This window comes from Triticum urartu, chromosome 1A (genome assembly GCF_056163025.1).
Source record: "Triticum urartu cultivar PI428250 chromosome 1A, HENAU_Tu73, whole genome shotgun sequence".
In the NCBI taxonomy this organism is placed as follows: domain Eukaryota; kingdom Viridiplantae; phylum Streptophyta; class Magnoliopsida; order Poales; family Poaceae; genus Triticum; species Triticum urartu.
Window position 1 is genome coordinate 464,085,692 of NC_141873.1, and position 12,103 is coordinate 464,097,794.

The 12,103-nt window shown below is 46.9% G+C and overlaps 1 protein-coding gene across 1 annotated transcript; it reads left to right on the forward strand.

Moving 5' to 3' along the window:
* Nucleotides 1-2,691: 2,691 nt before the first annotated feature.
* On the forward strand, nucleotides 2,692-3,414 carry LOC125535536 (Bowman-Birk type wound-induced proteinase inhibitor WIP1-like). The gene is made up of 2 exons (XM_048698605.2): nucleotides 2,692-2,836; nucleotides 2,971-3,414. The coding sequence occupies exons 1-2, from the start codon at nucleotides 2,761-2,763 to the stop codon at nucleotides 3,165-3,167; spliced, it is 273 nt and encodes a 90-aa protein (XP_048554562.1). The 5' UTR covers nucleotides 2,692-2,760; the 3' UTR covers nucleotides 3,168-3,414.
* Nucleotides 3,415-12,103: the final 8,689 nt, after the last annotated feature.

The following is a 12,103-nucleotide window of genomic DNA, read 5'->3' on the forward strand; positions in this document are numbered from 1 at the left end:
TCATGGCTGGATGCAACCTGGAGCTCACGTGGAAGTAGTGGCCGACATTTCCCTTTTTTTTTAGCAAAGGCTATGTGACATTGACTTGTTCTGCCGTACGAGGACAGTGATGCCGTTTCTATCATGCAAGGGGCAACTTTTTCTATCACGCAAGGGCCAAGTTCTGTGCGTGCAAATAGAGCGTGAAAGCTGTGTGTTTACACCTGCAGTAACTTGCGCCCGTGCAATCTGCAGTGCAGAGTATGCAGCGGGAGGTCCTGAAGCTCCCACGCTATGTTTTTTTCTCGCTGGTGAACACTTTTACCAATTGAAGACCGTGTTCTGGTTTAAGAACATGGAAGATCATTTGATTTGCTGCAAAGGGAGTCGTATGCCTATTTTTCCTGTCGGTGACTTGGCTTTAGTAAGGTTTGTCCCTTTGTTATCGATTTTGAAATAGAGAGACACATTAACAAAATCAAGTAAAACACATGTAACTTGTAAAATGCTACTAATCTGAACTTGAAAAAATTAGACCTACCGACTAACCCTTGGTGACCACCCCCCCCCCCCCCCCCCCCTAGAGAGACACATTAACAAAATCAAGTAAAACACATGTAACTTGTAAAATGCTACTAATCTGAACTTGAAAAAATTAGACCTACCGACTAACCCTTGGTGACCACCCCCCCCCCCCCCCCCCCCCCGCCCAAAAAAAAGACCAGGCCTTGGTAGTTTAGTTTATAGAAGAAACACATGAGCCACACAGTGCTAAGTCCAGGACTCAAACACGGGTGGGCAGCGAGCACGCCCGTGCTGCTAAACACTCGTGCGACGCTTGGTTCTCCTAATTTGAACTTGATACACAAAGTTACAAGGCATGTGTATCCTTTTAGCGCATTATTTCTCTACCATGGCGCGCCTACCTATATACCTTCACAGTCCATATTAATCTTATAAAATGCTACCTTCGGGGGAAACCCTAGATCGGATGATCAGATGACGGCGGCGCTCTGGTGTCGTTCCTCCCTTGGGAGCGTCATTCTTGGAGGTACACACATGATCGAGGGACCAGAGGACAGATTCTTTGGTGGAGCGGTGATTCATTCTACACACTAGTGGCGACGGATCTTGATGGTGTGGCGTAGTGCAGATTTGGAGTTTGCTGTGGGAGGATGGACTCACGTAGGAGGACGACGCTGTCGGACGTCGTGGTGGCGTCGATGACAGAGAGACCTGGCATGGTACATGCAACAGTACAGCTCTGAAGATAGATTGGTGGCAGGTCGCTGCGGCGGCCTCATACCCGGCAGGCGTCCTGATTGAGGAGTGCGCTGGACTGGTAGGTGCCCCATACCCGGGAGGCGTCCTGGTTGGGACCTCAGGTCTTAGATGTTTAGGTTTGGCTGCGATGTTTGTTTGGTATTAGGCTCAGACTATCCGCGCCCCTTCATCAATTGGATAGGTGTAGCAATAGTTATTGCTTAGACGATGGTTTTAGTTTTGCTGTTGTTTGGCTTTGTAAGGTCTTGTGAGAATAATTAATAAAGTGGCCGTATGCATCGCCCAGATGTAGAGGTCGGGGTCATCCTCTTTTTCTAAAAAAAGGTAAAGGGTGAGTAAAGTGGCGGTGGTAGATATGTGAAGATAGTAGCCTTGCAGACCTTATGTGTATTGGAAAGGGAATTGTTCATGTCAAACGAAACCGAGGTAAATCTATAAGGTGATAAGGAACTTTTTTTAACATTATTAAGGCAGCTCTTTATTCATGTCACAGAGTCATTACATACAGTGTCCTGGATGCGACCAGGAGTAATATCACGGATGAGAGAGTAAGAACAAAGCTCACTCCTCCTAGACTTCCTAATCCCAAGCCATAGAACCAAAGTCAAAATATTTCAAATAAGAAAAGGTAAATTTCTTAATAATGTACAGACACGTATTTCATATTTACCCTGTCACACCTATTAGTCCAATAGCAGTGATCCGCCTCGTTTTTGTTGTCCACCTATTAGATCCAAAGAAGCATAGGCCAGTTGTGAGATAGTATGTAGTATAACGAGTCTATTTATGAGGTAATTTTTTTGGTGAATAATGAAAATGTGCTAGCTTTTGAAGTAAGAAAACTTTATGATTATATGTAGGTTATCAATGAAATGTGTTTGTGGTACTTAGGTTGATTGAGGTTTTCTTTTGTCTAAGTCGATGATGCTAGCGGTCCGATGTAATCTCAATACACTTATCCATGCATGACACATAGGAAAGCTCAATGCGTTGACTTAGACATTAAAGAATCTCAAAAAACTTATAATCAGCAGCACGCTTAAGCTTTACATGTATCCATTTGGTCCAGTTATGTCCTATACTCAAGGAGGCGAGAGGTGGTGCATCAGCTATGTGCAAGATACATTTGAAGATCGTGTTCCTAGAGTTCTTCACCAAATATAGATGAAGATGTTTTTGAAAGGTTATAGATGAAGACGTAACAATGAGCTAGGCCTGGATTTGGCCTACAAGTCTAATGATTGCCAATTTGCATGTTCATTGAACATGTGGAAAAATATGTGTATAGTGGTGCACGTTGTGTGTCGAACTTTATCATCCCACTCACCCAGTTGATGACACGCTGACATGGTAGATTGGCAAGTAAGGCGCAAAATCTGCGCCTATAAATAGAGGTGCTACTAACTCTGGCCAACAACAACGATTACAACATAGTATTCCACTCACAACCTAAAGAGATAAGTGAGAGATATTTGCTCGAAAACCTTAAAATCAACCATGAAGAACACCAAGCTCGTGGCGATCCTTGTCCTCCAGGCCATCCTGGTCATGGGAATCCTCACACACGTGAATGGTTCGTAGTTGTTCATGCTTCTTTATTCTATTTGTTTCCTTAAAGAAGTTTGATTGCCTTTTTGCAATTCCATTGATGTCTTATATATCTTATAAGTGATTACTAACATGATACCATGCTATGCTTGCGTGCAGCCAACTACTTTCCCAAGTGTTGTGACAAATGCAGGTCATTCTCGGGGGTTGATGTATGTGATGACGCGCATCCTCAGTGCCCCAAGGACTGCTCCACATGCCGCGTGGTGCAGACAGGCCGTGTCAAGATGTTCCGGTGTGCCGACATGCGCTCCACCATCAATGGCACATGCGGCCCACGTTGCAAAAAGAACTAACCGGTTCAACTCAGGCCACAAGGCTTGTTCCGCCTATAATAAAAGCTCATATAAGAAGAGAATTGTCATCGTGTTTATGCGTACATGTGGCCTCACAATGCACGCTGAGAATGCATGTACTATTGCCGGTCATCGTCGTTGTTATTGTTTCTATTTACCTCTTTGAGACTAAGATGTTGTCCGCCGATCAGGTGCTCGTTCTATCCTCCGTGAATAAAATTAATTGTGTGCCTCCGTTTAAAGAGCATTTGTTCATGTCACACAAATTTTGCAAGCAACTAGTGTCTAAATATCGGTTTGCTTTTATACATAGTAAATAACTCGTATCATCCTGCTCTTTTATCATTTCTTTGCCAGAATTCAAACACTATATCTGCTAAACCGTTATTAACATTCAGAGTGCTCAGGCTATATGTGGCTCTATCTTCATATTCTACACATGTATATGAAATGATAATTTCATTGGATCTACTTTCGTCTACACAAATGGAAATACGGAAGAAACACAACATAGTTGTTCACGTGTACCGCCCTTAAACTGGTGCGAGAACCATCTCTGTCGCTCCCCCGCTCTCACTCTCATACATCCAAGAACGGGCATCCTCGTCAATGGACAACAACAGTGACAAGAAGCTTGACGAGGTACGTCGGTGGTGACCATCCACTACAGATCCGACGCTGAGAGGTAGGGTGTGGACATCGATGATGTGTCTATAAATCGCTTTCCTTGGGTAGATGTCATCGCGTGAACATATTGTGTAATCTTGTTAATATGGATGCAAGACATGTTCTTCTTAGAAAACCTTGGAAGTATGATGTGGGTACTATACATAAAGTTGCGATGAACACGACGATGCTGCCATAGAAGGGAGGACAAGGTCACCGCGCTCATGCCTCTTCAAGGTCGATCTCAACCCTTGATGTTCAACGTATTAAACCTTCGCCCAGGGAAGTGGCCCGAAGATGACTGCCAGAGAGTGTCAACAACAAGTAGGACATAGTAGTTATCTCTATCTAGTATCCATGTTCGTCACATCTGTAATATGCATTATTTTTATGTTTAGAATTTGGTAGGACTTCTTAACATTAGATCCAAAAATTTGTTGATAAATTAGTGCATCTGTTTCCTCAAGGGCAAATTTTAAGATGGTCCCAACTATTATGGACCGTTGTTAGTGTTTGTACAAGAGACTATCTGATATTAGTTATTTTTTATGCATTGAACATTTCTTTAGGACGATCTTGTAACGTCATGGTTAATCAGCTAGTGTTTAATCTGAAATATTTCTTTCTACGTCATGGTTAATCAGCTAGTGTTCAATCTGAGATGTTATTTTCTAATCCATGATGGATGGTTGGCACAAAAAAATTAGTGGCAATCGTTGTGTGTTTTCGATTGGATGGTGCAGACGGCGGAGTGAATGATTCTCCGGTGTTCTAGTTCCTTCTACTAGTTGCTACTCCCTTCTTGCCAAAGTATGTACAGTGGTTTTAGTCTAAATTCTCTTCTTATAAAAAATCAAGTCGGTGATGATGATCTATCTGTCATCCTGACCGTTTAATCTGTATCTAATAAGTAGAAATCAAACTACGACAGTTTTGTAAAAAGATATCCGCACCTCTCTTCATATTCGCATATAAGGTCTTTCCCCGTTCATCCTTATCCCCACAACCCTATTGATGATCAATTAAAAAAGGAAGCCTCTGAAACAATCTGGCATGGTGACCGTTGTCGGCGTCGTCCATCCTCATGCCTCCGCTCAGTCCGACCACCTACCACCATCACGCCCCACTCCTCAATGTATCTCTCCTCTTTCTCGTCTCCCCCACTCCGCTCAGTCCGAGCTGTTGGGACACGAACCACGCCATCGACGTGCTTGTGGAGGTCAGAGTCGGAGACGATCTGCATTAGCGGTGTATGTGCTGAGTTATGTAAACCTGTAGATGTCGTTAGTTTTTACACATGAGATTACTCCTGCATGGGTCAATCACAACAGAATTTTTCTAAAATAAATGCATCTTGGCATTCCGTGCAATGCACGAGCATCTTGCTAGTCACATACCAAAGAGGAGTTGAGAGGGGTCATTTCTTCTTCATGTAGACTATCCACAGTGGAAGTAATATAGGTAGTAACATCGCACATATCTAAATAAAATAGATGATGTGGCAAACAATAAATGAAGAAAAAGAGGAAACTGGTAACATAGCTAGTTACTAATATTATGAGTAACATCACACATATCAAGACAAGATGAGTCTATAGCCTAATAAATAAAGTGTTGCATGTTACTACACATATGTTACTCCTCACTATAGAGATAGTAATATCGACTAATAACATAGGTGAGTTACTAGTCTATGTTAATACCCATTGTGGCTAGTCGTATTGCCTCAAGGAGCACGCACTATAACATAGGAAAACATTGTACAGTAGAAGGGAAAAAAAATCTAAGATGCACTATGTTTTAGTATGGAGGGAGTATTGTTTAAACAACTCAATTTGCAATTAATCAAATTGATTAGAAAGTTACTTCCAAAATGGTACTATTGCATTAGGGCAGTCCTAGTGCACTATGTCTTAAGCTACATTTAATGTCATTAAACAGATGTTTAGATATAGCCATATAGGAGTTTCGGTGCACTGCTACCCCCGTCCTGATTTATTAATCCCCTTCGCACTTCGTGTCAAAATTTAACCACAAATTTAACTAGCAAAATATAATTTATACAAAAAATCAATGAAAACTTCTTTCAAATATTAATCTATCAATATAAATTTTAAAGATCATTTATTTTGTTCTAATCAAATTTAATTCAAAGTTTAACACAAAATACAAAGGTGACTAATAAACCCAGATGCAGGTAGTATATCTTAGTTTTGTATTAAAAAACCTTCATTTAATGTCTTTCCGAAGAGAAAAGTTATGAGATATCTTGAATTTGGTGTGAAGATCTATAAATATATGATTGCTCGCTCTGTCCTCATTAAATAATCAGGATGTCACGTCAAATTTTTATCTATGAAACCTTGCCCACACAAGCATTGAGAGTGCCCTTAAAGCATCTATAGCCGGAGTCCTCAACCCACTGCCCCTATATCTGCGATTTATGTACACATAGGTTACGATTCATGTGCTTGCATGGATTTAGGGATTTGCTAATAAGATAGCCGGTTGTGGAAGGGGACATTTGAGAGGTGACCAGTCAAATATCCTCAGATGGGCCCGGGCGCGTCCACCAACTTTTGTGGAGCCGGATTAGCTGTATCCGTTGTAGATCTTCTGAGTCCGATCTGAGGTGGTACATGATTAAGCTGTAGAAAATACATCTATAATATTATAGGACTATATTAAAACATGACCATTTTATTGTTCAGAGCATGCCATAAAATATGTTATAATATTATTTATTGTCTTACCTGAGCTGTATCTATTTTTACAAAATCAAATTTCTTATAGTGCAGGAACTAATTTGTTTTATACTCACTCCACTCCATAATGTAGTATAATGTAGTGTGCCCGCACTTTCCGAGATTCAATTTTGACAGTAAATTTAACCAACGAGACCGATTGCGCCGGAGCAAAAATTATAGCATTGAATTCATATTTTTGATATGAATTAAGTGATATAATTTTTGCTCCCGCCGCAATCGGTCTCTTTGATTAAATTACGGTCAAACTTGGATCTCAAGAAACACGGACACACTACATTATGCAATGGAGTCAGAGCATCTCTAGCAGAACCTGTATATAGCCGCGACCTGCAAAATAACCGCCAAAAAATACGTGTCGGCAAGGAAAATTCGCCCGACCAGACCCCTCAAACGCGACCGACCCGTAAAAGATTTTGCGGGGTGCGGCAAAAGTTCGACCTCAACCTCTAAATTCACGGGGTAGGAGGCCGGCCCGAGCTCGCCTCCTATCCACAGCGAGATTTGGCGGGAGGGAACTTTCCGCGCGGCCGTTCTCGCTCCCCCTCCCCCCCCCTCGGCCGCCATTGCCCCGCCACCGCGCGCTCCGGTCTGTCTTCCCCGTCATTCTTCGCCTCTATGGAATCCTTCCAGCCGTCCCCCGTCACCGTGGAGGTTGCGCACGCGCAGTCCCCCTCCCCCCACCTCCCGCGTGCCGGATCTCGGTGCCGGCCATGTCGCCCCCGCCATCGCCCAAGGCCCCAACACGCCTGCCCGCAAGCGGCAAGGCAACGTCATCGTTCAGGGCGGCAATCCGGCTGGCCCTGCCGGAAAGGCACGCACCCCGGGCGCCGCCGCTGCTGTGCGGTCTGCCCGGCCGCCGGCGGAGAAGGCGAGCAAGGTTTCGGGCGTGAAGCGGAAGAAGGTTCCAACGAAACAGCCGTCTCCTTCGTCCACTCCCCCCGCCCCGGCAACATGTTCCCCGGCGATGCCGTTCAACAGAGCCGCTTCCACCGTAGGTAAGGTGTTCGGGGGCGACGATGACCTCAATGGAGGTGGTGCGGAATGAAGAGCGGGAGACGTGGTCGTTTGCAAGTCCTTTTACATTTGTCCTACAAAACTATGATTTTATTTGTGCGTCAATTATTTTTTATTGTTTAAATTTGAATTCATTTATCGGAATTGCCGTCAAATTCGCTCAATTGAGGGTTTTTAGTTTGCGGATCCAAGCGGCGGCGCCCGAACAGACCTCGTGTAGCCGACCCGTAAAAGATCATCTACTGCGAATATCCTTTTTTTCGGGTCCGTTTGCGAGGTCTGGCTCTGCCCTCACCCACGCCGGTCCGCAAAACCGTTTTTCCACACCGTAAATGCGTTTTGCGGGTTGACGTTATATGGGATCTGCTAGACATGCTCTTGATACTATGGATATGGCACGGCACGTAGTTTGTCTTTACGTGATTGTTGTTCTCTTACTTCCATGCAATCACTAGTACTTCAATCTAGGATTGTGCTTTTACCCCATGTGCATGGTCGACCAGTGATTAGTGATTCGGTGATTGCGTTCGGGGCACTCAGGTCCAGTGGAGCCGTACAAATTATGCATGTATTGGGACCATCATTGCTGGACGCAAATCAAGGCCGCGTGGAAGTTGTGGGCGGCTATGCGACATTGGATACTGGCTACCTACCAGACTTAAGGCCATTTTCAGTGTTTCAAGGTGAATAGGGATTAAGCATGTCACATAAGCGAAAATCGGAAATGATACAATATTTAATAAGAGCACGGTTAATAGTATAATTAAAATTAGCTATATAAAGTTGTCATATCATCTACAGTCAATCTAATAGCCAATATTATAGTAGCTATATACAAAGTAATACTACTTCATTAATAGATGGTCCACCTTACAATCTCGCATTGTTTTTTGGAGCACATGTTGCAGCCGGCTCTTAATCTACAACCCGTTTCTGTTCTCTCTTCTCTTCTCTCATCCTACTCAGCAAACATATAATATTTTAATTCTTACAGCCTGCTGACTGTACCTTACTTATACTTGCTCTAAGGCTGGTCATAGTGGGGAGTAACTTAGACTAGTGTCATGCATATGACACTAGTCTATGTTAGTACCTTCATAGTGCAAAGTGTCATAGAAATAGTATCATATATGGTTGCATTTATTAGTTTATAGACTTAATATTTCTTGGGAAGCGCTATGTGATGGTAACATAATATGTTACTTCAAACACCTCTCTCCTCATTAACTAGGTGCCACATAAGCAATTTTGTTTTGGGATGTGTTATGTTACTAGCTAAGTTACTCCCATTATGACTAGCGTAAGACCGCTCACAGTGGGGAGTAATATAGAGTGGTAACTTGCCGATGTTACTAGTCTATGTTACTACCTCCATAGTGGGTAGTAACATATGAGTGGTATCATGAAAGAGTTCATTTATTAGGCTATAGACTCATTATGTTTTGAAAAATATGATGTTACAGTAACTAGCTAAGTTATCACAAACCCCTCTCTCCTCATTAATTAGTTGCCACATAAGCAATCTTATATCGAAATGTGTGATGTTACTAGTTAAGTTACTCTCATTGTGACTAGTCTAAGGAGAGAGAGCATTTTGGTGACCCATGAACCAATGCCAAGCACGAGAACATAGGCAAACCACTTAAATGAAACAACTTGACCAATGCACAGAAGTCTTTAGGTGCTAACTCATTAAATAAAGTATGCTTAGCAACAACAAGTTAATGAGACCAACTCAAGGGCTAACCCTCGTTGGCATTTTTTACAGTAGAAACTCGGTGAGCACCGCGCGTCCGAGCCGGGGATCGAACTCGGGTGGGCTGGCAGCAACCCTAGCTGCCCAGCCAACGGGTCGACACCCCGTCCTCCTTAGCAGCAACAAGTTAAACACCTATGCATTGAAGAGATGAGTTGCTAAGATATTTAATGCATTTAGCACCTCATCTAAATACTTTTGCGCTGAAAAAGGTCTAATGAGAACTAATCATGCCGACTATTATCGTTTATAGTTTTTAAATCACACATGCTGGGTAAGGACAAGTTTTGCGGTAATTTGCGTCGGTGTTTGCAAAGAAAGCAAACGGTAGGTCCTGAAGCTCCTGCGTGGGCATCTCTTTCTTTCTGGTGAACGATTTTGCTGATTAAAGGCCAACTACATTCCCGATGAGGGCTGGCTAGAATTACGCCGAAGACGGAATGTGGCACCATCGACGGAGGCGGAAAAGAAGGTAGGCTAGTGTGGTTGGAGGCCTTTTTCAGCTTTAATGCTGCTCCGATTAGGGCATCTTCAATGCCGACACACTAAACTGCCGGCAACCATTCAAACTGTATGGTTCAGATGTATTGTAGTCCTGTATCGATCCGCAAGACGGTTCGGTTTCATTTTCTTTCGCAAATTGAAGACAAACTAGAAAGATCTTAATGGCGTTCGGACAACGGTCGCGTCTGCTTCTGAGCACTCTGACCAACCCAAATCCATCCCATCCTTGCCCACGCGCCTTCCAGCCTGGGGCCGCCGCTGTAGAGCGGCGACTTCGTATTGACGCCGATCCAGAGTGAACGTCACCTATCACTAGCTCCACCATCGAAGCAGTGCCCCATCCGAGGGCGCCGCCCACGACGCGTCCCCGGTGTCTGCGCATGTTCAATGCTGGAGATACATTACTAGACGGGACGAGATGGCTATCTACCACGCTCGTTTGTGTTCCGTCTGTTCGACCATGCCCATGCATGGCACGTTTCCAGGATAACTCTCTACGACCGATTCAGTAGGAGGTCTAAGAGCAACTCCAACGGGCCGACCCAAACGGACGGCGTTTTTGTCGCTTTTTGTTCGTTTGGGTCGGCCCGGCGGACACAAACGTCTGGCGATGTGTTTGGGTCGGCGCGAGCGCCCAACACTGGCCCGACCCATTTCATTGGCGCGTCAAAAAAAGTATTGCAAGCATTTTGAAAATAAATACGTGCGTTTAATTAAACATAAAAGCCGGCCACGAAGGCCGGCGAAAGTCCACATTACATTAATTAAAATACTAAAAACTAGACGACGCGCTGCCCTAGGCGTCCTCGTCGGCGGCGGCGTCTGCATGGGGACCGGTCAGGTCGATCAACGTCGGCAGGTCCGGCCCAGGGGAACGCCGTGTTCCAGATGGCGGTGATGTCGGGCTTTGCCGTTGCTGCCTGGGCCTCGCGCGCCTCCCCTTCGGCCTCGCGCTCGAGCATCTGCAGGCGCTGGCCCTCCCGACGGTCCTCGGCAAGCCGAACGCGGCGCCAGTGGTCGAGGTAGGCCGCCTCCTGCTTCTCCGTCACCCCGAGCCAGATCGGCGGAGCGCTGACCCACTCGCGGTCTACTCCGGTCTAGGAGTAGCGCTCGATGTAGGCCGGTTCCTCCGGCTCGGCTTTGGGCGGGGACGGCGAGGCCACCGGCGGCACGGCGCAGTCGCCCGCCGCGGAGAGGGCCATGGCCTCCGCCATGGCAGCCTCGAAAGCCGCCTCGTCCGCCTCCCTCCACCGCTCCTCCTCCTCGCTCTCCTTGATGGCCGCCTGGTAGGCGGCCTCGGCCTCCTGATCCTCGTCGCGGACGACGAGCGCGGGCGGTGGCAGGCTGTGTTCGATGCCGCGGACGCCGCGTCGCCTCGCCTCCTCGTGCTCGATGGCGAACCATCGAGCCCAGTTGAGCGAGTCGACGGCGAAGCGCGGGTCGGCGCGCTGCTCCTCGCTCAGCAACGCCCGCCGGCGCCGCACCTCCTCCGCATGGGCCCTGGCCGTCCGCGGCGCCGCCGGCACTGGGATCCTCTCCGGATCCAAATGCCAGTCATGCGGCACCGTCACGTCCGGGTACGGCAGAGGCACGCGGTGGTGCCAGTGCCACTCGGCCTGGTGCACCGGCACGCTGATGCGCTTCCTCTACCGGGGAGCGCGCGCCGGCGCGGGGAGGGCGGGGAAGGAGGGGGAATGGCGGGCGGGGGCTTTGCCCTTGCGGCTGCTGCCGACGCCGGAGAAGAAACCCATGCTGGCGGTGGCTAGGGTTGTCGCCGGCGTGCGGGCAGGGGTGGCCAGATGGGGACGGGGGCGAGTGGTAGTGGATGAGGACGGCCCCGCCGCACGCCCGGCTTAAAAAAGGACGACCGCCGTCGCTGATGCGTGGGCCCAAGGTGGGCGGTCGTCATAAATTATGTTGACCGTAGCGGTTGGACAGCCGTCAGGTGGGGACGCGGCGGACGGCGAGGAGACGCGCGGCGCGTCCGCTTCGCGTCCGCGCCGACGCATTCCAGGCGCAATTTTGGGCCGGAAATGGGTCGGCGCGGACGCCGGGCGGACACGATTTAAGTTTGGGTCGGCGCATTGGGCCGCCACTTTTGTCCGCGCCGATCCAAACGAACGCGGGCGGACGAAATGAGTCGCCCCGTTGAAGTTGCTCTAACTACACACGCGTTGCATGCGCATTACGTGCGCTTGTACGTCCTGCATGCTAGGCATGCAGTTGTA